A 27,035-nucleotide genomic window follows, 5' to 3' on the forward strand; every position below is an offset into this window, starting at 1 on the left:
TCTCTAGCAGGTGGAATGGAAACAAATGCCAGGGTAAACAAGTGTCCAGCTGACCAGGCAACACGCAGATTAAACAAAGGCTGACTTGGCCCCACCAGCTTCCCTTTTATAGATTTGTGTAACATCCATGCCTTTCTACTCAGAATTTCTTTCCTCTCGGTGCTCCTTCCAGTGGAGTTTCAGCAATGTTCCAAACATCATGACCCACATTGTGACTGCTGCTCCATGCCCTGCAGTCTTTAAGCTACCAAAGAAGTCCCGTTTTCTAACACACCTTTGAGAGGTGAAATGGACTATCTGCCCAGTTCAGTTTGCCGTGGAAGAGAGGTTAATGTCCAGCACTTTCACAACACTGCCATGTTTGTGACTAACTGCTAAGCACTAAAGTAAACGTGATGTCCCCATCTCCTGTGGCCATCAGGCTTTACTGTACAACAATGGTAAAGCTGAGGTCCTCTGCCCGGAAAACTCACTGTCCTCTGTCATCTGTGGGAACAGGCACAGAATTTATCCAGCCCCTAACACAGTGGGCAGAACAAGTTTTTTATGAGTTGCTCTAATTTAAAGCAGGTTTCTGCCCCTGTGTTTCTTTATAGGCCTTGGTCACTCATTGCCTGATTACCTGATGTAATCAGTTTTGGAATTGGCACGCCAGCAGAAATGTCTGTTATGCACTTAGCTGCTCTTATTTCTCCAAAACATAAGTGCAGCAGAATGATGTAAAAGTTCAGTTTACATTAGTGAGCCATACAGTTTGCCTTTTGGTCATCTCATCCTTGATCTTATCATTATTCACATTTCTCCTCCCTCCTTCCCACCCCCCGGGATAAACCGCCCCCACTGTAAGTATACAAACAAACCAAAGTGATCCCTCTGGCATGTCACACCCATTGTGCACTTCTGCTGCCTTTTCTGAAACCTCTGAATGCCATAATAATAAAAGTAACAACCCCAGCAGGGTGAATGAGAAGCATTCAATCTAACAGACAGACAATAACAGAGGAGGAAAATAAAGCGAGTTAAATGATCTTCTTCTCCAGCCCTCTATTATGGTTTGCCTCGGGTTTTTGAGTCTTTGCAAGTCAAAATAAAAATGTGAACTGTAACCATATAGTTGGTGGTAATTTATATCTCAGAAGCCTAGCTCTGGCATACCTGACACTCACTTGGAGCTCAAAGCACTGCAATCCTTGCCAGAGGAAATACCAGTAATCGCTCAGTGCACAGCCCAGATATTCCAACTGGCACACTCCTTGGCTGCAAAACACTCCGTAACACAACTCACTGAAGCACATCACAGCAGTAAAGCACAGGGTCTGACCTAACAGCAAAATGAAATGCTTCAGCACACTTCAGTCTGAGGAGTTTGCACTGTAATATCAGACCAAAATTCACTGCTCCTTTTCCTTTAACTGATGTTTATCTCATCTAGGAGAGGAGCACATACAGTCCCACCATAGGCATAGCACTGAAGTAACATGACACAGAAACAAAAAGCTGGAGAAATACTTAGAGGCGACATCGATACATTATGCAAATGATACCACTGATTACCATTATTGATTAAGGTCCCTTACAAATCTTAAAATATGCTTATGTAATGTCCTTCTCACCTGCCAGTCGTCTGTCTCTGGTGTTTTTCCAGATAACATCCAAGGCTCTAGCAGTGGAGTCCCTGATATGATCACTAAATGATCTTCTCAGAGGGGCTTTCACTGGGTGATGCATAATGCAGATCGATCACACATCCAGAGTCAAATGGCTGTAGCTTGGCCCCAGGAAAAAGGGCATTCTTTACCCGGGGATCTGCCTGAATTGCTCTTCACCAGGCAGGCAGGTTGTTACTTTATATAATTTGTCGTCAGCCTTGTGGAGCTTTTCCTTGAAGAGTCAGGCATTGCAGTTCTCACTGCGGATGCAGGAAAGCTCAGACTGCAGCCAGCCTACTGGAAAGCTGCCAAAATCTTACATCTGGAACAGTTTACAAATGAGCTAACGATACAGTCATTTAGATTTGGGGCTTTATTTGTGGATATCTATAGGATTCTAGCTTCCTGTTTAATCAAATAACTTACCGGGCACATACTTGCATGCTTATTTATTAGGATAATATTTCCCCGCTTAACTGATATTTCAGGTAATCTTTCATGTTTTGACATGAAAAAGGTAAGAAATAGAAAAGAGATAAAGTAATTTTAAGTATCTGCAGTTCAGGTATTTTATTTCGTTACCATATTTTTCTTGCATATCACCCTATCTGTGGCACAGCATAGGGCCTGATTCTGAGTTCCCTGTATGTAGTACTTTATGCCAATGCAATAATGAAGGGGTGGAATCACAAAAAGGAGAGAAAAAGGGGAGAGAAGAAAAAAGGAGAGGGAAGTAGGCCTCCACATCTTTGCTGAATGGAAAGATAAGGTCCCATATGTAAAAGGTTTATGCATGTAACGGAGATTAATAGTCACAGTAAATGAAGCCATTTGACCTTGCTTATTTTGCCCTTTTTAATTGATTACTGTGTCCTGTGGCTTCCCTGAGGGAGGGAGAGGGAATAAAGGGGTAGCTGAGACTCTCTTTCCCTTCCTAATATTATGTATGGTAATGTGTGAAGAGGTGAGAGATCCCAGCCTAAAAGCCTAATCCCCTTTGTTATCAGGGAAAGCAAGAACTGTTGAATGAAGTTGTCTTCATGTTAATTCAAGGTGGAGTCCTTCATTTTTACAGCAACTACAGCTGTTAAAGTCAGATACCATTATTCTTGAGAAGTATTATGTTATCATTAAAATTGATTGATTAACTTCTCACAAGGTTGGCACACACAGATCAAATTACAGAATCACAAGTTTCAGCCTGTGGATTTCCACTCCCTTTGAATTCCTTCCTAAGAACAAAACAATTTTTCTTTTCAGTCTATACTAGATAATTTATTTCACACTTTCTTATTTGTTGTAATTTTTTTCCAGTACCTTCTCAGTTCCCTTCATTTTCTCTAGTCCTCATTTCCTTTAAGACAAATCATGATCTCATTATGACAATGAAAAGAAATTTACGGGATTTGCAATAGTGTAACTGAGGAAAGAATTGGCTCACCATTTCTTCCCATCTAGGCCTTTGTCTTTTATCTTTATAGGACATTAATGTCCTGTGTACATCTTTGAACAAAACCAACAGCAGCAAGGGATCTCTGGAGTTTGCAATTGCTTTCCTCATTACACCCCTCCTACTTTTTGAGGCTGGATGGAGAAAGAAGCAACCAACTTTCTTGAGAAATACAATATGATTACACACTCCTGAAATGCATTTTTTAAATTATTATTATTCTGGCAAAACTTCCTTGTAGAGCGAGTGACAGTGCTTACATAGTGTGCTGGTTTTGGCTGGAATACAGTTAATTTTCCTCAAAGTAGCTAGTATGGGGCTATGTTTTGGATTTATGCTGGAAACAGTGTTGATTACACAGGGATGTTTTCGTTATTGCTGAGCAGTGCTTTCATAGAGTCAAGGCCTTTTCTGCTCCTCACCCCACCCCACCAGCGAGTAGGCTGGGGCTGCACAAGAAGTTGGGAGGGGACACGGCTGGGACAGCTGACCCCAACTGACCCAAGGGCTATTCCATACCATGTGGCGTCATGCTCAGCATATAAAGCTGGGGAAGAAGGAAGGGGGGATGTTCGGAGTGATGGCGTTTGTCTTCCCAAGTAACCATTACAGGTGATGGAGCCCTGCTTTCCTGGAGATGGCTGAACACCTGCCTGCCCATGGGAAGGAGTGAATGAATTCCTTGTTTTGCTTTGCTTGCGTGCGCGGCTTTTGCTTTCCCTCTTAAACTGTCTTTATCTCAACCCATGAGTTTTCTCACTTTTCCTCTTCTGATTCTCTCCCCCATCCCACTGCAGGGGAGTGAGTGAGCAGCTGTGTCGTGCTTAGTTGCTGGCTGGGGTTAAACCATGACAGTTCTTTTTGGTGCCCAACGTGGGGCTCAAAGGGTTCGAGATAACGACAGATTTGATTGGAATATGCTAGACTGAATTTATAGCTGTTATTGCTGTTTAGCTATTAATTGACAGGCTTCTGTGCTTGCCATGGGGCTTGCTTGCCTTACTGTATATTAGAGTCTAGGGCTCGTTAGTGGCTGCTTTTTGCTTTTGGTGCTTGCTGTACAGCTGTACTGCTGATCATCTTACTCTGCTGTGTCTGGGAACATTTTGATAACAGCAATAGCCATGCACCTGGGCTGGCAGGTGGCCAGGGCATCGCTGCTGTTTCTGTGCTGCTGTGGGTGAGTCCACATGGGAGCAGGACACCCCAAAGTGTCTGTGGCCATGAATAAGTCCACACCAGAGCAGGTACATCTCGAAGCATCTGGCTGTGGTTATATCTGTGCCACAGCAGGTATACCTCTGAAGGGATTGTGGCCCAAGGATAAGCCCATGCTGGAGAAGGTACAACTCAAAACATCTGTGGCTGTGGATAAGTCCATGCTGCAGCAGGTACACCTTGAAACATCAGTGGCTGTGCATGAGGTCATGCTGGAGCACCTCAAAGTGTGTGGCCATGGATAAGCCCACGACAGAAGAGGTACACCACTGGAGGGATTGCAGCCATGGGTAAGGCCATGTTAGAGCAGGTTTACTTCTGAAGGGACTGTGGCTGTGGGTAAGGCCGCACTGGAGCAGGTCTATCTCTGAAGGCATTGTGGCCCACAGAGAAGGTCACGCTGAAACAGGTGCACCTCAAAGTGACTGTGGCTCTGCATAAGTCCGTGCTGCAGCAGGTATACCCCTGGAGACACTGTGGCTCATAGATAAGGCTCCAGTTGGAGCAGGTACACCCCTAAGCGACTGCAGTCTGTGGATAAGTCCAAGCCAGAGCAGTGGCAAGGGGAGGAGTTCATTGCAATGTTAAAACCTATGGTCTGGTCCAAAGGGATCAGGGTGGAGACTGTAATGGAAATACCTTTAAATTGTTGTAACCCGGGATTTGAGTTGCCTGTTATAGGAATTACTATAGCAGGAACCACCTGAACCAATGGAGTACAAGCCTTACAAGAAGCAGTGCAAGTGCAGCAGTGACCTGACCTGAGCTGGCTTTGGTGCCCAATAACTCCATGCAACACACCACCTCTCCTGTCCTGAGTGACCACCATAACAGATGGAGCCCAAAGTCATGGACTAAATGAACCCAGTGGACATTCTGTGGACATTTGTGGACATTTATGGACATTTCACAGACATTTCACAGGGGTGGTCCATAGACTAGGGGAATGATATCTGTGTATTGTATCAAAGGATGGGAAAGGTGGTGGTGGGTAATGAGAATGTATTGGACAGTGTGAGACCTGAGCATGACGTAAATGGTATGGAATAAGGGGTGGAGGATGTGCTGGTTTTCGCTGGGGTAGAGTTAGTGTCTTTATCTCAACCCACCCACGAGTTTTCTCACTCTTACTCTTCCAGTTCTCCCCCCCATCCCACGGGGGGGTGTAAGCGAGCGTCTGTGTGGTGCTTAGTTGCCGGCTGGAGCTAAACCACAATACATAGACAAATGCTGACATGATAACCAGAGTGTAATCTATCTATCTACTTAGAAACTTAGAAAACACGTACACCCTGTTCAGGTGACATCTGCCATTGTTTCTATTAGTGACCAGCTCAGAAGAGCACTGGTTTATTTTAAAATGAGGCTGCAGTAAGCAGTATCTAAATCTGGAGCTGAATGTGTATACCTCCGTATTTCAGCTGAGTACCACTGTCAGAGGAGACCAGAAGGCAATGAGGGAGAAGGCAGTCTCAGCAGATTTTTATCTACCGGTGGCTATATCTATGTTACCAACAACGTGGCCCAGAAAGAGTGCTTTATACAGCAAAAGAAATAGTTCCAAGGTTCTGACACATCTTGAGGTGGGGTTACTTTGAACTAGGTCTACCTGGGTCTCATGAACTGAATGAATCCTCAGCAGGGGTTGGAGATCACTGGCACACTACCAGGGTGCATCTTCTGGCTTAGTTTCATCTGAAAGCCATTCAGTTCACATGCTCCAAGACTGCTTGGAGATATGAACCAAAGAGCAGTGTTGGGAGATACTTTTCAAAAGTGTACGCCTGGTCCAGGCTAAAATGTCAATAAAAACACACTCACCGTTATTCATTTTAGCAGCTAAACCAACTTTTTAAAGTTTAAAAATAAAAAGAGCAATATATATATACATTGCTGGTCAAGGTTTAAGTCTTTGAGAGTTATTGTGGATTCTGTTACAAATGTAGACGTGTCACAGCTCAAAATATTTAAAACAGTTGGTGGAACCAGTTCAACAAAATGGGCTTGAAAATGTCAGAATGACCCAACAAAGGGCAAAAGAGGAGTAAAGATAAACTGTAACAAATCAGAGGAAGATGGCTAAGGGAATCTGCTTTTCTGATGTTACAACACATATAGATGGATAATCTAAGCAAGATTGTGTAACGAACTTAATTAAATGTCAGAAAATTCTTAATGGACCATGGACAGAAAAACAATTAGGTATAGATAGGCTAGAAATATGGATAGGAAATAAAAGGACATTAACTTTAGAAAAGTGTCGACTGAGAGATCTAGTGGGGAAGACAGTTAAAAGCAAATATATACAGTCAAGAAAGAAATCTGAGATGCATGACATTCACTATGGTCATAAAATGAGCTAAGAATTTGCCATGCAATATGAAAGTATAAAGTGATTTTAAAATAATGTTAAAAGGAGGCATCAGAGCAGAGCTGTGTTTCAGTCTCTATTCTTGCATTATTTAAATAACACCCCTTGTGGAACAATGCACTCAGTTTTGGTCTGGATGTCTCAATATCCAAAAGATGCTGAAAAGGCATCCACAAAACCCAATTTGCTGGGATACTGGCAGCAGCGCTTAGTTCTGTGCTGGGAAACACCCGTGCATTGAGGGGAAAGCTGCCGAGCTGCCACGGCCGTGGTGCCAGTATCTGATGCTCCTGTTGAGAGCCCTACACTGCATCTCAGGAAAGGCCCTCCCATGTTACCAGACACGGCTCTGTGTTTGGAGAAATATTACTGCCCAAATTATACCTGCCCATGTGGAGATAGTTTCCCTTTCAGCTCAGACATACTCCCTCTCCCCTTGCAGGTATAGCTATTTGCGGGGAGACATCTGCCTGCACTCACCTGCAGTTACCTCCAGATTGTTTATATGGAAAAGCTTTCGTCATTACTCTGGTACTCACGCTCGCAGTCTGAACTGGGAGAGGATGCCACTGGTGCCAAGTACACGTGTACGGAACTCAGCTGGTGAATCTCTCACGTTGGTCAATGTGAATGTATTAGATTAATTTATGGGGAAAAGTGTTAAACCAAACAGTTAAACTGGAGCACTGGGTATGACATAAAAGGAAAAAGGTTCTAATGGTGAGATTTATGAACTGGCAAAGAAAATGTTTTCAAAGAAAATGGCAAAACATTTTGCTGCTCTATTCGAAAATGTACTGGAAAATCTCCTGAAAACAAGTATCTTCCTTTAGCTGGGAAATGGCCTATGCGCCTTCCCATATGTGACATCTACAATTCAGATAGCTGTGTACAGGTACTGCAGCAAAATGCATGCAAAAATAAGCAAAGTTCTAACCCCTCAACCAGCATCTAGGCAAAATTTATGATGCAGCTCTATCTCTTGGCTGCACTGTGTCTGGAAACTTAAGGAAGACCACCAGCAGGCACAGCTTTTGTATTTGAATAGTACTCATGGTGATCAGTCACAGTACAGTCAATATTCCAACTATCTTCCACAGTTATTTTATTTTACTCAATATTTCCTGTTCAAAGGCTGAGATGAAAAAAGCCCAAAGAAATAGTTATGGTCAAAAGGTAAACTGGATGGGTCAACAAAGGTGTGTGCTGCACTAAAAATAATATGACAGGAATCTGAAGGAGAGGGGTCTGTTGCTGACAAGAGAGGAATGCAGCAGCCAGTGTTTGGGGAGAAAGGTGACAGTACAACCTCAGGACAGAGGCAGCCCTGCACACGTGCGGAGCAACATGCATGCCCAGGGAAGACTCTTTGTGGAATTCCAGAGGCAAATATTTACAGGGGCCAGATCCCTACCTGCCTGCCCAGCCGCCTTGGAGCCGGGCTGAGCCCTGCCCTCCCAGCGCTCTCGCCAGCCAAGACCAGCCCGGCCACTGCTGCTCCCAGGACCGTGTCTTTCCTGCTGCCCAGGCCTAGCCTGCCTCTGGGCTGCAGCCGCTGACTTCTCCCACTTCTCTTTTCAGACATATTTTTAGAAATGTCTTGTTAATATAAGCAAAGCTGTGCCTCTCCAATCTGCCGCTTGAGGCTGGATCTCCTTACTTGTAAAGTGCCGCTCATCGTTCTTAAACACATCATTCTTAAACCAGCCGAGGGCAGAAGGCAGAGGCTAATTCCTTATAACCTTACCACTCAGCATTTCAAGCTGAAGGATCTAAGCTTGCCAAACATATCTGTTTTCTGTCCTTTAGTGGTTCTGTCCATACTTCAGTCTGCAAAGATAAAGATCCTTTTTCCTCTTTAAGGCAAAGAGCAGACAGAATGCATCAGGTACTAGGATGGATGGGAACGGTGATCTCATTTTTAGTTCTGGCAACATCTAGCTCCTAGGAAGTAAACAGTTATGCAAGCCTCACTCTCTTCAGGCTTGCTCAAAATGCATCAACTTCCCTTCTAAGTGTTTACAAATGTGCAAATTCTTATGTTTATCTCTGGCTCATCTATGTGATTCTGGCCCCTTGAGTCTGGAAGGGTGTATGCATCCAAAATATGCATAGCCAGTCAGAGACACATCAGTTTTAAACGTGCTGCCAGTTTGAGCTTTGCTGTGGCTTCTGTATGGGCTGCAACAAATGGAATGGCAAATGCAGACCACCTTCGCTGGGTGGTCTATGCAGCCTGCCTGATCTGATGCATGCAACCATCTTTCCTCTTGTTACAGAAACAGAAAGGTAATGCCACAACTCTCCAAAAGTATCACAAAACAAAAGAGTGATTCAGAATCAAAATTTTCGGTCTAATAAAAAACGCCTGCTGGGCACATAGCATGTGTCATGGTTTCATCTCTCAGCAGATGTCTCCAAATGCTATGTAGGAGACCAGACCGGGAAAGGAGCCCTTTGAATTTTGACTATGACGTGCTGCTTTCCAAAAGAAAATCTGGTACTGCAACATCTGCAGTATCTGAGAGATCTGATACATATCAGATTTTTAGACAAGACGCAGCCACCAATCAGAGCAGGCTGTAAAGATTTAGAGAAATTCCTACAGACAGACAATGCAACAAATGCCATTTGTTGAAACAGAAGAGTTTCAATAGAAGCTTGACAAATGTCAACAAAATTCTTGATATGACAAAGCCACGTCTTTATTCAATTTGATTTGTTTTTTTAAAAAAATCTCTGTTTGTCAATCAGATAAGGCAAAAATATTCAGAAGTTTCATTTAGCACATAGGTGTCTGGGCAATTTGTCTGTCCCATGGACTACTTCCCAGTGCTCAGCTTTCCTCATGCCTCTTTAGGGAGCAGCCTTGGGAGCAGGCTGCAGGTGGAAGGACTTGACCTTGCAATGGCAGCCACTCTGTCATCATAATTTCCTCCCTCCCGTCATGGGAGGAAGGGGGATGGGTATGCAACACTGTGGTATTTCCAAAGAGACTAATGAAAAAATCCTTCCATGACAATTTTTGCTTTTTGTTCCAAATTGAGAATAAAAATTTCAGAAGGACATTATTTTTCTCTTTTCTTGCACTAGGAGCGAAAATCAGCACGTTACAGAAGCCCAGACCTCCAGACTTGGAAGGCAGGCAGGGTAGGGGGTTATAGTGAGGAAGACTATTGTCTCTTCCCATGTTTCAGCCTCCTACTTACATGGTACTGAGGGAGAATATTCGGTTTCTTTTTTGTGTCAAGTGTCACTCTGAGGTATAGATAAAAGGAAGTAAAAATGAAGATTAGTCATTGAACAAAGAAAGTGTAGAACAGGTTGGGAGTCTTCCCAGCCCATAGTCTGGATTTGTCTGCTGATTTGTGCATGGTGCCCTCTCCTCTTCAGCCTCTCCATTTCTTTTTCTCCTTTCCAAACTCCTTTACAAGTTATTTCTTGCTGCTTTTTTTGTCTTCTACATTCTAAAGACTGCTCCATCATGCTTTGTACAGTTTCCTCCCCATCCCTGTCTCGACAACTATGTCCTTCTCCATCATCTGACCTCTGGTTCCTATGGCTGGCTGCTCTCTTCCATTTTGCTCTCTTGACTCCTCCCTGGTGGGGTGGGCAAGGGCTTGCAAGCATTTTGTGCCAGTGGGAGCATTACTGCACTGGACCAAACAGCCTGGAGCTGCTCTGCATCCTGATCTCAGCAGCAGCTGCACATAAGATAATAACAAAAGTTTGGGTGGTGGTTGCTGCGAAGGTGCTGATGTGGGGAGCGCACAACTCAACCCTATGTTACTGTGTGTCCCACCATATTTTGCTCTCAAAAAAGTGCCCTGTGACATGTGTCAACACCCTGTAGTTAACCTTTGAACAGCCTGGGAGCTAAATGGATGCAGTCTGGAGAAGAGATAGGAAACCATGTAACAGATAGGGAAAGTTTCCTGAGCTTCCTCCATGAATGGGAAGAGTGCACTGCCTGCTGTCCCTGCACTTTCTGCTTCCCCGTGGTAGCAGAGGTGTGGGGAAGCCCCAAGGACAATCCTCCCCTCTCCAGGTGACAGCCGTTGCCTCTGTGCACACTGGTTTTGTGAGCTGTGCAGGCTTTATACCCTCATGTGGTGGCCTCGATCTGTATTTTTGAACAAACATGTTTAAGTAGTCAGAAAGAAAATGCACAAAATACACCTTTCAGCAGTCCATGATGCAGACCACAACAACTGTTGTTGCTTTCATGGACTTTTCAATGCCTAAACATTGAAAACTTCTTTTGGTGAAACACTGAGAAGATCTTGTCAAAATATCTACCTTAATTGCCTTTTGTTGTGTGATAAATACATGCTGATGGGTTTATGTAAACCGAGTAGAGTAGTCTTCTATTATCCATTTATGAGTTTCAAATTAAACATGATCCCAAATAAACACTAACAATATTTAGTAAACTTCATGGTGTGATTATGGCCCTGGTTTGCAAATAGTTCCATAGCTTAATTGGAGTTCTGTGCACTTCAAAGTGTAAGCTTATCTGGCTGTTTCTGAGCTGCTGTCTCACTATCACTGTGTGCTCCAAAAATAATAAATAAATCAGCACAGGAAAGCAGAAAACATTTCTAATCACAGCCATAAATACAAAATAATAAGAAGTAACTGAATAACATGAAAGAAGATATACTTCCAGTTTCAGTTGTACATTGTTCCATATTAACCTGTTTTTTAATGTAACTGGTTATAAACTATCCTTACATTATCAGAAAATCCAGTCTTGCCCTTGCTGCCAACTGTTTTCTGAAATGCTGCATATTAATGAGAAAAAGTGGGACATTTAGTGAACACTGGTGCCATAGTTTAAAATTCAAATGAGAAAGGAAGTGTTAAAGCTTCATTCTGTTTAGCCATATGTGAGGCACCTGCCTAGAGAAGTTTATGGAAGTATTAATCTATAGAGGTGTCCAAACACTTCCAAATACTTAACTTGAGCTGTAGAACTTTCTCATTTATATCTCTTTCATACAGAATAGTTGATGGCAATAGGCTGTGAACTGGGATTAGTTTTCAGCATTAGCCATCTGTTATGCTTTACCACAGCAAAATAGTATTAAACAGCATTGTTTCTTCTTCCTTCACAGTGACCTGACGTGCAAATGGCCCATACTGAGATATCTTTTTGTCAGCTGAGTAATACATTACAGCTTGAGTGGTTCCATCAGTGGGATTAGGGCAGAATGAATAAAAGTTCATAGAATAGGATACATGGGTTAAGGTACTTCTTTCTTTCCAGTGGAAATGCATATGTGGCTCTAAGCAAAATTGCAATAATAGAAAACTGCAAATTTCTATTTTTGAAAAAAACAGAACCCAAACAGCCCAACACTTCCCAAACAAACAACCCCCTATTGTTGCTCCCTATTCGAACTCTGTCTCTATAATCTTCTTTCATAATTAGCAATTTTCCTTCTTTGTCTTCTGTTTTTTCCATCTCCCACTCTCTCTTTCCATCTCTCCTGTTCATGTCTATCTGGTCATACTAAGATGGTGAGTTACTTGGACTAAAGGTCTTTCTCTTTAGACATCCCTCGCACAAAATGGCACAATATAAATACGATGTTAAAGCAACAAAGTCTTTGAGCTTGTCTGCAATGACCAACATGAACACTGATTGTGAATAAAACTAATTTTCTTGTAAAACATGAGTTTAAAATAATCTAGCGGTGGCTGGCTGGTGTCTGCATACATAGCAGTGAGTAGAATGGGATTGTGGGGAGTGTTATGCAAGCTGGACTCATCTAAGTCAGGGGCTGAGCAGGAAGATAATTCAGAGTACAGACTGAGATCATTCTGAACAGAGAGATCAAAGAGCAGCAAGAAATTTTAAACCAAAGAAAAAGTCCCAGTGCTTGCAGGGTAAGATGGAAAAAGCTCATTCCTGAGAAGATTTAGTGAGGTTTAGAGGGCTCATGTAAGTTGTCTTCATTAGTACTGCCCTGCGTAATGTGTGTTTTATTAAGTGATGTGAAGAGGCTGAGCTGTCCTCCTCCCTTCTCATCCCTGCTGCTGCCATTGCGGCACTGTGAAACACAATCTCTACAGAAGGTTTGTTTGTCATGGTGAAGACAAGCAGGATGTAACCCTCCCTGAATTGCTGGTTTGCGGCTTCAGTGGCAGAGAAAATAGGAGACAAATTGGAATTTTCATAGGAAGCAATGACATAAGAAGTAGGATCCAAACTGAATCTAAACTTTTGGATAGGTATTGGAACAGACCGTCAGTAGATTTCAAGATTTCACTAATTAAAGCACTGCTGGACAGTTTGTGAATGGTAACTTCTCCTTGCTCCATTTTTGTGCAAGTGTTTATTTGCATAGTTAGATTGGGGATTTATTTTTAACACTGCCTAACTTCCTCAGACTCCTGGTTTCAGTTTCTGGTATCTGCCATACTTTAACTGTTTGTGATGGAGTTGTCTGTAACGTAACTTCTTTGACATGCTTTATTTCTGTGTTCATTTTAAATCCATCTCTTTGAGGAAAATGAATGAAAGGATATGTTATTTTCCTGATGTTGAAAAATTCTAGCAAGTTTTCCTTAAATACTTAGTTATGATTTGGTACAGGAATTTGCTCTTTTGTAGACATACTCCTTTTTTCATCTTTCTGAAAGTCCATTTGTTGTAGCCATTGACAAACCTCTGAGAAACTATTTCACAGCCGTCCAGCAGCATTGGATGTTAGTGACCAACAGCCCAGAAGATATTTTCTCACCTGGGGTACGTGCAGCCTGAGAAGTCTTTCAAACACAGCTCTGGGCTGCTGCCAGCCCTGCAGCAGGCTGCATGAACAAGAGAACCCACCTCACCTCGGCTTTTCCTGACCCCACTGCTTCATCTCACGAAAGGGTGGAAGATGGTTGGTCCCTCATCAAATGTAAAAAGGAATGAGAATGGGCTGGGATCGGGAGGGAGATTTGTATACACAGCTTCGTGAAGCAAAGGCAGGAACAGGGGGAGAGATGCAAGCGGAGGAGAGAGCAAGTGTATCTGTCATTTACTGTAGTTTCAATTGCATGCCTCCATTTGGCAACTAAAATCCAGCTATTACATAGCTAGTGAGAACTTTCCTTATGTCCTGATCTGATGGAATGGAATAAACATTGGAATGGAATAAACATATTTTTAAACAATTGTCTTCTTTGCACTGACGAGAATTTTTTCAGAATATTGGCTACAAATATATTACTTTTTTTTTTAATAAAAAAGAAAAAAGCTATGATACTCCATTAAGTGTTGCATGCTATTTTGTAGGATGTCTTTCTTCTGGGGTTCATTATTTCAACTAAAGTCTTGCAGTAACTACTGATTACAAATTCTAATGCCTAATCTTTCAGAGATAAAGAATCTAACAATTCACTTCACCTTTTGTAAGCTTAATGTATCACAGATGCAAGTTAAAGCTTTATGGGGAGTGTCAAACATAATTATCCTGAAGATTAAAGCAGTCATTGTATCAACTGAAAGATACATTTTGTTATCCATAACAAAGCCTTTGTGAATAATGAATGTACACAGCATAACTTAAACACTTAGAAAGGAAATCTAAAAGTCCAGCTGAAGTTATTATTAGGTGTTAATGTTTCATATTTACTCCATGAAGTTAACAACGCTATTAAATGAGGTTTTAATGATATACTCTGGTTTGCTATTCTAGGAATTGGATTTCTCCATATCTTTACCTAATTTACTTCACAGCTAATCAGCCAGAATTGCTTCTGCATGCACTTTGCTGTTCCTGCTGGCATCTGATTTTAAACATAGCATATCTGCCCTCTGGAGCATCACTATATTATGTGGAAGATATTCACTTAGAGTCGGGTTACTACACTGGTATTGAGGGCTGGCTGGGGAAGAACCGTGAGCTTGGACTAGCTGGTTTTGGGACCAGGAGGCTGATAGGATACAGCAGTACTTAGCCTACTTTTAGGTTCTGAGACTAGCTACTGGCTGGCAAGTTCCCCTCATTTATTTTACGAAGACATTTCGTTATTATACGTTCAGCAAACTTTGCACTTCACAGACTCAAGAGAAAGGTGAAAATGCAAAACTGATGTTGTGTTTGTAGGGCTGAAACCCTGACCTGTGTTTTGTTATGGCTCTATAGCTGATCTAATCTTGTTTTACAGTCAAGTTGTTATTTTGACAGGTAAGAGATATGGTGGCATTCCCACATTAACTGAAGATGTCCCTGCTCATTGCAGGGGGGTTGGACTAGATGACCTTTAAAGGTCCCTTCCAACCCAAATTATTCTATGATTCTATGATCTGGTTCTGAAATGAAGATTATCTGCTCTGGTCTTCTTCAGTCTAAAAATACTGTAGTCATTTGTTGTTAAAAGATATCTGGATGATGAGGTGAGCTCATAGGAGAGCTTAAAATTCTGATTATGAGCAATGCACTTTATTTTCTATGGACTTAAAGTTTTCAGAGTCATCATTACGCTACTGAATCATACACCTCTTAAAGAAAATAGGAAATATGAGTCTTGCACTCAGGTTCAATGCAAAATATTAATGGCTCTGGACTAATCAAAAGTAGGCCTTGAAAAACCTGAATATCTAAAATAGCAGGAGCAACACACACATGGAAAAACTACTTACAAATCTTTATGTACACTAGAAGCAAGGTAAGTACAAATATTTCTCTAAGTACTTTATAACAGAAGGGGTGAGGGAAACAATTAAAGAGCTGGTGAAATAATGGAGAAATTATTTCATATTTATGAGTAATTGACGCAGAAATTTCTAAAAAGAATACGGTAATTGGAAGAAAGGAATAAAACACTCCCCAAAGAAGTTGAGGAAGCAAACAAACAAGAAGACAAAGCTCACATCTGAGATTGATAGGTTAAAGTAATATTTTAAAGGTATATTTATTACAAGTAAAGTATTTCAGTAATGGTGAAAAGGTATACATCTCAAATGTTTGACTGGGAAGAGAAGTGTGGTAAAAATGAATGGCATTTCTTCTTTACTATTCCTGCTGTTTTAATTGTAGTATTAACTATTTTGCTCACCTATATAATAGAAAAAACAACTATTATTTACATTCTCAGTATTTCCATAAAGAACAACCAGATATACTCTCTTTGGTATAAATGAATCCCTTCTTGAGTGCAGCATGTAGTTTTAGCCTCTCCAGTACCATGAAGATGTCAACAAGTTTTGAAGGAATTCACATAACAGCAACATAAATGATTAAGGGGCTGGAGAGTTTGATTTATGAGGAAAGACTAAAACATATTCTGCTTAGCCAAATGACAGCTAATAACGCAAGGGGAGAGCAAGGATAACAGCCTACAAGTATTTAAAGCGTGAGCACACCAAGAAAAGAGTGGAAGTGTTTAAGGTGGTACAAGGTTTCAAAACACTGCTCTGACATTGAAGGGAGTGTTGTGTTTGTGTATGTTTTTCCTCCAGATTAGGACTAATTAATCTGTGGAGTTTATGTAAGGATAAAATAAAATATATGAGTACAAAATAAAGGAGAAAAAAGTGCAAATGTAAAACAGAAGGATGCATATATCAGCTATGGTGCAAGTCCTCAATGTAGTATATATTTAAACATAGAAGGTAGCAAGATCAAATTTGGAATAGCAAGATTTAGTATGACAAACAAGCAGAATATAATACTAGAGGAAGCATATATCAGTATCATAGCTCATACTCTCTTTAGAAACAACCGACTCTGAAAGTAGGTTTGCTTTGCTCGGTAAGTTTTGCAACCCCTTGATAACCTGCTACCCCTTCCCGGTGAAAAAGGACCTGATATTCAGACATAAAATTTGTCATATCAAAACTTCAGTCTTGTAACTGAAAGGTGGTGTTCTGATACGCAAGCTATCAACAGGATTCTGTATTCCTTTCAGTCCAGTGTTACATGCAGAAATACATCAGAAAAGGATAAGATGAAGGAAATATCAGGGGAGGGGAGATGGGAGAGGTTGGAAGAAGTGTCAAATACACACGCATGCTAGCGAGTATCCTGAGTGCTAAACTCAATAGATCTCTACTGACAGGTTACAGGCTGTGAATCTCATTCTTCCAGGCAGGTTTTCTGAATAGTTTATCTGGGATATTTCTATCATAGAACATTTACCTCGATATCAGAGCTCTTGTCAAGATTTCTGTGACTGTCACAACTGACAGTCCATCCACAGCACTGAGCAGAGAGCTGGAAAGGCCTCCATCAAGCTGCTCTGCAAAAAGTCTCTTTCCCAAACTCAGGCCAGTGTGGTGCACACAGAAAACTACATTAATCGTCTGCAAACTCTGGAAAAACAGCTTGGCAGGTTTGCATTTCTGGTACCTTTTCATTGGCTATTTTCTGATTATTAATATTCGGTGGGAGCAATGAGTCTAAATCCCTTACAAATGTTGAAAATTCCCTTTTAAATTAGTGCCTCCAAGGCACTCTTGGCATGGAGGGTATTTTGGCAGGGCTGGGTTGGCTATGCCTGATGGACAGCAGCAGAAGCTTGGAGACTTCATAAATAAAGGGCTGAAGTATAGTGGTTCTGCCATGCTAAAGACCACTACTGTAAAATTTTCTGGAAAAGGGTAGGCCTCACATCTATTCTACACAAATTCATCAACAACTTTACCAAATTGTTATATTTGCACAACTTCTACTTAGCATCTGCTTCCTCCTGGTCCCCTGATCCCTAGGAATTGAGAACTGATAGAAAGGAGCTGCGCCAGTCATAGTTCTGTTGCTTCTTTCATATGACTGATATGACATTTGCAGAGTAAGAGTGGCCCTGATTTGCCTCACTTTTCTCTCCCAGGCTCAATCCAGAGCAGAATCTCTACAAAGTTCATGTCATGAACACTGAAGTCTTTAGTTCAGTTCTCAGCTTGATTTAAAAACTGGACAAAGAAATGGAATATCACTAGACATGGGGACTTAAGACCATGAAATGACAAAGATACTGGCAGATGGAAGATGCTCAATCAAACATCATCACTGGACTTCATTGGACATCATTGGCACTCTCAGTAAGTTTGCAGATGACACCAAGTTGTGTGGGAGTGTTGATCTGCTTGAGGGTAGGAAGGCTCTGCAGAGGGACCTGGACAGGCTGGATCGATGGGCCGAGGCCAATTGTATGAGGTTCAACAAGGCCAAGTGCAAGGTCCTGCACTTGGGCCACAGCAACCCCATGCAACGCTACAGGCTTGGGGAAGAGTGGCTGGAAAGCTGCCTGGCAGAGAAGGACCTGGGAGTGTTGGTTGACAGCCGCCTGAATATGAGCCAGCAGTGTGCCCAGGCGGCCAAGAAAGCCAATGGCATCCTGGCTTGTATCAGGAATAGCGTGGCCAGCAGGACTAGGGAAGTGATCGTGCCCCTGTCTCGGCACTGGTGAGGCCGCACCTCGAATACTGTGTTCAGTTTTGGGCCCCTCACTACAAGAGAGACATTGAGGTGCTGGAGCGTGTCCAGAGAAGGGCAACGAAGCTGGTGAAGGGTCTGGAGCAGAAGTCTTATGAGGAGTGGCTGAGGGAGCTGGGATTGTTTAGCCTGGAGAAAAGGAGGCTGAGGGGAGACCTTATCGCTCTCTACAGCTACCTGAAAGGAGGTTGTAGAGAGGTGGGGGTCGGTCTCTTCTCCCAGGTAACAAGTGATAGGACAAGAGGAAATGGCCTCAAGTTGCGCCAGGGGAGGTTTAGACTGGATATTAGGAAATTTTACTTCACTGAAAGGGTTATCCAGCATTGGAACAGGCTGCCCAGGGAAGTGATTGAGTTGCCATCCCTGGAGGTATTTAAAAGATGTTTGGATGAGGTGCTTAGGGACATGGTATAGTGGTGGTCTTGGCAGTGTTAGGTTTATGGTTGGACTCGACGATCTTAAAGGTCTTTTCCAACCTATATGATTCTGTGATTCTGTGATTCTGTGACTTTTACCTCATCATTTTATATTGACAGACAATGGTATAATTTCCCTTTCTTCCTATGTGCCACGTATGGGGAGAATTCCAATGAATTCCCCATGAAGACAGGGGAACCAGATATCCTCTGTAAATATTTTGGCAAACTAACTCACCTATAAGGCCATACATCACTCTCAATATACCTTATTTGCTCTTAAATAAGGACAGTGTACAGTGTGCTGGTTTTGGCTGGGACAGAGTTAATTTTCTTTATAGTAGCTAGTATGGGGCTATGTTTTGGATTTGTGCTGAAAACAGTGTTGATAACACAGGGATGTTTCAGTTGTTGCTGCACTGGTCAAGGACTTTTCAGCTTCCCATGCTCTGCCAGGTGCACAAGGAGCTGGGAGGGGACACAGCCAAGACAGTTGATCCAAACTGACCCAAGGGCTATTCCATACTATATGACGTCATGCTCACTATGTAAAGCTGGGGAAGAAGAAGGAAGGGGGGGGGTTTCGGAGTGATGGCGTTTGTCTTCCCAAGTAACCATTACGCGTGATGGAGCCCTGCTTTCCTGGAGATGGCTGAACACCTGCCTGCCCATGGGAAGGAGTGAATGAATTCCTTGTTTGGCTTTGCTTGCCTGCGCGGCTTTTGCTTTCCCTATTAAACTGTCTTTATCTCAACCCATGAGTTTTCTCACTTTTCCTCTTCTGATTCTCTCCCCCTTCCCTCTGTGGGGGGAGTGAGCGAGTGGCTGGGTGGTGCTTAGTTGCCAGCTGGGGTTAAACCACGATAACAGTCTAAAGCACAGATGAAAACAGAGAACATTATTTTAGGAACATTATCTTTTAAAGCCTAAATGATTCTTGTATGAATCTGCACATTATTTAAGCAATACTTAAAGCGCAGAACATTCACACACATGCATCTAGATACACACTCACATGTCAGTCCATCCCAAGAACCTAAGCTCACTTATCAGTCATTATTTGAACAAACAGCAGACACAGCTAGATAGCGAATCTGCTGTACTGAGTCTGAGCACTTGCATACTCAATGTGTTTACAGGCTAAACACAGGTGTCATTGCTTGTTGTACACAACAAACCATAGAAAGAAAAAGAAACAGCAGACACCCATTGGATGCTTTTTCATGGGCTTAATCAACTCAGCCCTGTTTGCTCATATTGGCAGCTTTCTGAAGGCACTACTACAGAATGAGTGTGTCTTTAGGTGACATTTGAAGGAAAAGCATGAGATTTTTTCATGTCAGTGACACTCTTTAACACTTTATGCATAAGGAACCAAATGAAAGAGAAACACTGAAGTTCTTTAGAAGAGGATATGAAAGGATGGCATTTTTACAAAGATGCTGACAAGTTTTTTTCAATCCAAACATACTACCCTTTAGTTGAGTACTAGAAAATATTACATATGTGGGCCAAAATAAAATACTTCTTTAAGTTCAATGAAAACTCCCACCATAAGTTATAGGAGAAAACGCTGTACTCTTGTACAACAAGCAAGTACACTCTTCTACTCTTGTACTCTTCTTAAAAGACTGATTCTAGACTGCTTGTTTGAAATTTGGAATTGATAGTGGAATGAGCAGCTATTAGTGTACTGATAACAAATTGGAGCTTGGCTAACTGGTCATAAAAGTCAGAAACAAAACAGAAATATATTTCAAAAGTCAGAACTTAAATGTATACTGTATATGAAAACACATAAGAAAAAACAAAGAGGCAATTAAAAAACAGGTTTTAATGTAAGTCCTTCAGTACTAAACAAGCTTTGAAAAGCTCTGTCCCTACAAAGTCATGACAGCTGTGAGTTTCAATTAATTGGATTAAATTCAGTTACCTAATTAACCTCATTTTAACCTGAATAACCTAGTTGTTTGATGTTGAAAAACTCCTCCCCTATGTAAGAACTGTAAGATTTCAGCATCTGGACAATCAAATTACTAAACAATAAATTCTGGCAGCTAGGATTAAAAGTGATGTAGAATTTTAAATAAACTTTCAAAAAATCTCTCAAGTATGTTCTTGACAGATATGGAAAATTAATTTAGATCAAAGATACATTAGTTAGATCCTGGGTTTTGGGCCTGCAAGATTAAAGACCTTTTACTAGTCTTCATCTAGGGAAATCATGCCCTTTTTAAAGCTTACCATACCTTGGAGGTGAGAAGACTGCAGAAAAAGTGTTTTCACTCTAATTTCAAATTAGGATCTTTATCTGCATTTTATGCATCTATGCACATGACCTTGCTACAATGTTTTCAGTAAAGTACTACTGATCACCAACCAAAACATGATCTATATATAGTTCTTATACCTACCTATGAAATATTAAGCATATAGCTCACCAAAACCCTCTGTATATTTTGATCCTCAGCAGTTATATTTTTCTTCTCTCTAAGAGGTAATACAAAGTAAAGGTAAATATATTCCAAATGAAATCTTTTCTATTTTACCAAGGGAGTCTAGGTTATCTCCAGTTTTCTGAATATTGTAATATCTCAAAGTCCTTCCACAAATGTCCTGCTCACTGGTCACATCTAACTTCATGCTTGTTGCAAAACTTCATATTCTGGAGAAGGTTAGATGTTTCTGCACCATTTTATGGAAAAAGGGACTTTTTATCCTTGTGATTTTCACATTGTTGTGCCTCGTATGGAAAGGCAAGAATGAATGTGTGGAACACAGAAAAGATCATGCAAACTTTTGCAATTACTATATTTAGTTTCTCGATGACAATCACCCCATGAAAGGAGCTCTCTTAGAAAAATAATGGGAGACCAGCTGCTAACTCCTAACATCTACCAAGCAAGGAAGCTCAAAAAAGGCTAGATTAGTGTCAGGCTGAAGCTTGATACAAAGAACTGGATTTTGTATGGATTTCAATAAAAATGCTGCTCTCAGAGAAGTGTGTGTAGGAGGGCAGCTGGAATCATATATGTTCACAAAATCCGTTGTGTTAGCAGCAAGCACATGCTGACCTTAGGTCCATTCTGCTCCTCCTTGCCTGAGAACCAATGTGCTGGATTGCTGTTGGGCAAAAAATGCTGACTTATTCTGAAACGGTGTCTAGTGTTACTGTAAACACACACTGCTGGTACAGTTCCCAGCAGAGCGCTCTCTGCATGGAGGTTACTTGATCTTTATACTCCTGGCAGGAAATAAAAGATGTTAATGGTGGGGACCTCTGTTAGGAACAGTAGCCCTTAGCAAGAAAAGGAAGGACTAGAGCATGGTTATATATCAACAGTCTATGTAAAGACATGGTTTGCATTGTGAATGTGTGACATAATTTTGGAAATGCTAAAGAATCCACAGAAAATTTAGTCCAGCAGGAACAGATTAGGGGACTAATGCGAAGGACACTGTACAGGTGGAAGAGCCCCACAAGGCAGCACAACTGAGGCAGGTCACGTATCTTGTACCAGGGGAGTCCAGATGAGGATGGCTATGTAGCTCATATATGTACCTCATGACCACGCCAGCACAGCAAACACAAGGGTAGAAGGGGGGATGTTTAGTCTGCAAACAGACAGTCTGTAAGTCTCAAATCTCTGAAGGGAGTCCATAGTTGCTGTTAAATACCACAGACTGTTGTAGTAGCTTTTGAATGGCTATGTGGCCACTTCAAGTCCTAATTCTAGGTCAGTTAGAATTGCATCTTCTTAGTATTTAAGTAAATTTTCTATGCCAAATTCTCTATGCCTGTCTGCATCTAGTGCAGCCTCTTTAAGGCATTTATTTCCTAAGACACTAGCAGCAGAAGGCTGCTACAAGAAATATCTCATTTCTTTCTTCATAGTTTTTTTGTCTGTGTCCCTTATTACACCAAACTGTTCTTTCATTCGGTACTGGGGCAACTGTTTGCACAGCTTGCTGAAAGCCAGCTTACTAAAACAATGTAGGTTAAAAAATAGATAGACTTAATGTGAATCATTTCAATGATCTGGTTTACTGCAAATGCTTGAATTCCTGAACTTAGAAGGCAGTGAAATACAGTTGGGGCAGCAACACTGTGACTCACCTTCAACACAAAGCTCTCTTTCAAGCAATTACAACTTTCAACCTGTCTGTGCAAAGGTGAATCACAAGCTGGCCCACAGAATACATGAAGAAGGATATATATTTTGCAAGCATAGCAGATTCATGCATAATGAAAACCAGGAATTATTGCCTGAACTGTAAGCCGGGCTATAAATCACATTTAAAAATTGACAGCATGCATTTGAACAGAAATCCACATAGACATCCACAGCTAAACAATTACTACAACCTTTAGGGATTCACATCCCTCTCTCAATATTTCAGGTAGGTAGACTTCATACAGGTGGCTGAGCATACTACAGCTGACCGCTGTAATGCCAAGGGATGAAAAATGAAGTATAGACACACTAAGAACATAGTGAAAGTATTCAATTCCCATTCAATTCCCAAGTCTGCTTTATTCTGCAATTGGGTAGCTTTTCCTAATGAAATATGAGATAAATAACCATGCTCATCTGGTTACACGTTGAATGAACACTTTAAAAGAACAATGAGAAAATGCCTTAAAAGCATACAGGAAAGGAAGACAAGGGATACAATCATACTGAGCTAAGTCATACACTTTACAAGAAACAGTATACTGTATTGGCTGGTGTATACACTAACAGAGGAATGTGCACATGGCTTGTGAGTCCTTGTAGGTGCTACTGAATAAGGAAGTTTCATTCCAGGCTCTGGTTCAGACTCTAACTTTGCTTTTTGGTCAGCTCTTGTGGTGTAGATAGTTTGTGATGAATAGCACTGGGGGAGCTAGATTTCTTTCTTATTACTGAAGAAAAGGCTTGAAGGAATGGAAACTTATCAAAGAGGAACTGTGAAGGAAATGAATTGTTGAATAGGTGTCAAGAAACCTTTAGCAGGAGGTGGTAGAGATGAACTTAGTTGGACAATTTATCATAGACTGAGTCATCACTTTCTGTTGATTGCATTAGTGAATAGGAAAATGCTCTGGAAAATGAGCTGGAAATACTCCTCCATTCAAGTGACATAACATGACCTAAAGTAAGATCCTAAGCTATTCAAGACGACCAGACTTATTCAATCCAGAAGTATATACCACAAAAGTGGGGAAACCGATGCAAGAAAAAGAATGCTTGATTTGTTATTTTTGTGTTTTCTGTGTAATCAAGCAAAAAAGAGCTTTATTAAAAAATACCCCACATACTATGCAAAACTGGTTGGCTTACTTAAAACTTTAGAAGCCTTAGAAGAATTAAACTGTCACTTAGAATGAAGTCATGAGTTCATATCCAGAGGTCTGGCAAGCTAGTTGGGGTCAGCTCTGGACCTGGAGGCCTGAAGCCATAGAGGTCTTCTTTGGAAAAGCCCAGTAAACACACTCAGGAGATGTTTGGGGTAGGACAGTGAAGGCAGAAGGGCTTGGAAAGAAGCATGGAGTTGGAGGGCATGGTGGAGTGTAATCCAGCTCAACCCTCATAAATGCTGTTGAAATTGGAAATGGATTCCCTATTTTTAATGGAACTCATATGGGTATTAAATCCAGAAAGTTCCATAATGTTCAGTAATAATTGGAAGGGTGCATAGGAAACTTAACCAAATCTCATTAAAAATGAATCAGTGGCCTATAAGGTTTGGCACATTTCTTCATGAGTTTATGCTGCTTTCAACATGAAGCACTGCAGTCTAAGCTACAGAGTAGCCTGTGTCCTCTCAGGGTTAGATGTGAAATGATTTACTGACTTCAGCCTGAAAGTTAGGCAGTGTTTCTCTCGAAATCCAGAGCAGGCAATGAAGGAAAGAAAAAAATTTGTATTACACCTTCAAAATCAGTTAACTATAATTAGGTATTACAGGTATGATTATAGTTTAGTCATAATATGGTATATCTATTTTATAACATCACTGGAGAGCAGAATTAGGGCACCCCGGTTTTCTTACCTTAATCTATTTGATGCTCTTTAAGAATAACCCTTCATTTAAATTTCGACAGCTTGTAAATTTTGGTTTGGTGATAACTGCTCCTCTGAAATGTGTTTTATCCCTCAGCTACAGATATGTAGGGTCGGTTGACACGTTCTCCACTTTAATGTAGGGCTTTTTTTTTGGCTGTGAATAGGGATTAGCCTTTTCTTGCTCAAGGAACTTCATCTCTTAATTGATGAAACACGAAGGCCATTAACACCTCATGAATTAAATTACAGTGCACGTAAATTCCTACTATGATTTACAACTGGTGTTTGCTCCAATAATTAAAAAGATTCAGTAGTAAACACCAATATTTAACAAATCAGGTTGTTTAGCACAATGACCAGAACATCTCTTGCTACAGGCTGTGAAATTCCTTAAAACGTTAAAAACTAAAATGCTTTAAAAATTGTAAGGGAGGAGTATGTGAAGAAAGAGGATATCCTAATTCTATGATAAAAGTGTACTCCAAAATTTGTGCTATTTACAGCATGAACCGGAGTTGCTCAGAGTATAGCACACTTTTCTTACTTCTTTAAGAACTATTTTATTAATGGGTAAGTGTCTAATTGCTGCAGGCTCAGGAAAGTATTATGCTTTTGAGTTCACTTGACTGTCACTTGACTGAATCAATGAAGTATGCTGCCTCTTATCAGCGAGATCTGCTGTTCAAAGGTTCATTAGGACTAAAAGCAAATCCTGACTCCTATTGTGTGAGGACATTGGTAAGGCAATGCTTGCTCAGTGCGGATAGGGTTGGGATGTTAAACAGGGCTGGTTTTCTCCCAAAGTACTGTGGAGCCCTGCCCCTGAGCTTCCTTATTCTCTATCACACAGATGTGAGGTTTTGTCTGGTTTCATCAATTTGTAGTTAGGTTGCTGACAGAGTGAGCACTCATGCAGATAATAATTTGGTATTCAGGCTATAATTATGGCTACACTGACTGCCACTTACCCCTACTAATAACTCAGCACGCTATCCAAAATACGATTGGTACGGATACATGAGCAGCAAGTGCTAAACGTGTCTTGGCATAACTCTGCCCATTCCAAAGGCTTGTCCCAGAGGAAGCGGAGCACTGGGGCAGCAACTTCTGGTACAAAGAGCTGCTCTTCAGGGAGCATAAGCTGGAGCAGTCATCATTGCCTGCCAGAGCACTGCCTGCCACACCTCTTCTCTACAGTTATGCCAGGAATTACCTGTCCCTGCAATTTAAGGAAGCATAAAGGCAGCTGAAGTCATTTGCGTCCCACTCTCCAGGTATGCAGAACAGAGCAGCAGGACAGCTAATTTTCTGGCTCACTGTTTTTTCCTTTTTCCCTCCTGAAATAATCACTGTTGGATGATAGTTAAAAAATTAAAAGGCAAAAGTGCAGAATCACCAGCCCCATTTGTCTGTAAGCAAAAGAATTAATTTTCAGAATCTCCTTTTCAGTAAATGTTCAAATATATAACCTTGAAGATAGTTTGTCAGAAGGAGCGAAAGCAGAGAGAAAAGTTAGGTGAAAGCAGTGGTTCAGTCCTTATGCTAGAATCTCACTGGGGCATATTTTCCATGCATTACAAGAGGTATTGCCCTTCCCAAACCTCATCTGGGAAGCAAAAGGCTAAAGGTGTGTCCATCGAGAAAGTAATTTGCTCATAAATTCATATCTGAATCCTCTAAGCAGGGACTAAACCCGGAGAAGTCAGTGGTAGACAAGGGACGCCAGAATGAATTCATCTGATTGATCTTTTTGATCAAGACCTCACAATGAGAGCAAGGGTGAATGTCCTACCACTGCTGTTTTCAAACAGTCCCTGGTCCATGCTATCTCCCAAGGTGTTCATGGGTCTCATCTAGAAAAGCGCCAGATGGCATGGGCCAAAACTATAGCAGGAAGCATGATAATAAGTAAACAAGAGGGGTAACTGCATGTCAGTACTTGAGCCCCTGTCCCGTCTAGTTTACTTGTACAGATCCTGCTGTGTGACTGAGTCCTTGAATGAGGTGCCCTTCTGTCCTTTGTGACTGGCTGCTGGATGTGTGCACTCCAAGTTTGATCGTCATTTAGCCTATACCTCCCTCTGACAGTGCAAATGAAACAAACTTATGTGACTCAGCCCAGAGCTCTTTTAAGAGTGGAAATTCCCAGTTCTGGGAAGTACTTTGTTTGTGGTACTTTGTTTTTGTCATCGTTGGATTTCTAAATCCATCTCCTGGATTTCTAAATGAAGAGTGAAAGAGCACTTGGAAGCAATTGTATAGCACTGTATAGGAAACAACTATTAGGGAATATAGGAGCCAACTGTCCTCTGGTTGTCTGCACTGTATTGATTTAGCCAATACAATTGAGATTTTAAGCAGTGCTGCTACTGCATGGTACATGGCAGACAGGGAATTTTGGTGCTGGAGTGTGTCTCACCTACTAGCATTGTGCTTGCTGCTGCTTGCTAAA

The 27,035-nt window shown here is 41.4% G+C and overlaps 1 protein-coding gene across 6 annotated transcripts in view; it reads right to left on the reverse strand.

The window, feature by feature from the left end:
* The window catches only part of DLC1 (DLC1 Rho GTPase activating protein), a 238,546-nt gene that overhangs the window by 96,640 nt on the left and 114,871 nt on the right, over positions 1–27,035 (reverse strand). Inside the window, exon 1 of one of the 6 annotated variants that reach the window (XM_075500135.1) lies at positions 1,614–1,893. The exons of the other annotated variants lie outside the window; for them this stretch is intronic. Coding sequence (XP_075356250.1) covers positions 1,614–1,728 — 115 coding nt within the window. The 5' untranslated portion in view covers positions 1,729–1,893. Of the gene's footprint in view, positions 1–1,613; positions 1,894–27,035 lie in introns of those variants that run through there. 6 annotated transcript variants of the gene reach the window in all.

The sequence above is a fragment of the Mycteria americana genome, chromosome 4 (genome assembly GCF_035582795.1).
Source record: "Mycteria americana isolate JAX WOST 10 ecotype Jacksonville Zoo and Gardens chromosome 4, USCA_MyAme_1.0, whole genome shotgun sequence".
NCBI classification, from domain to species: Eukaryota; Metazoa; Chordata; class Aves; order Ciconiiformes; family Ciconiidae; genus Mycteria; species Mycteria americana.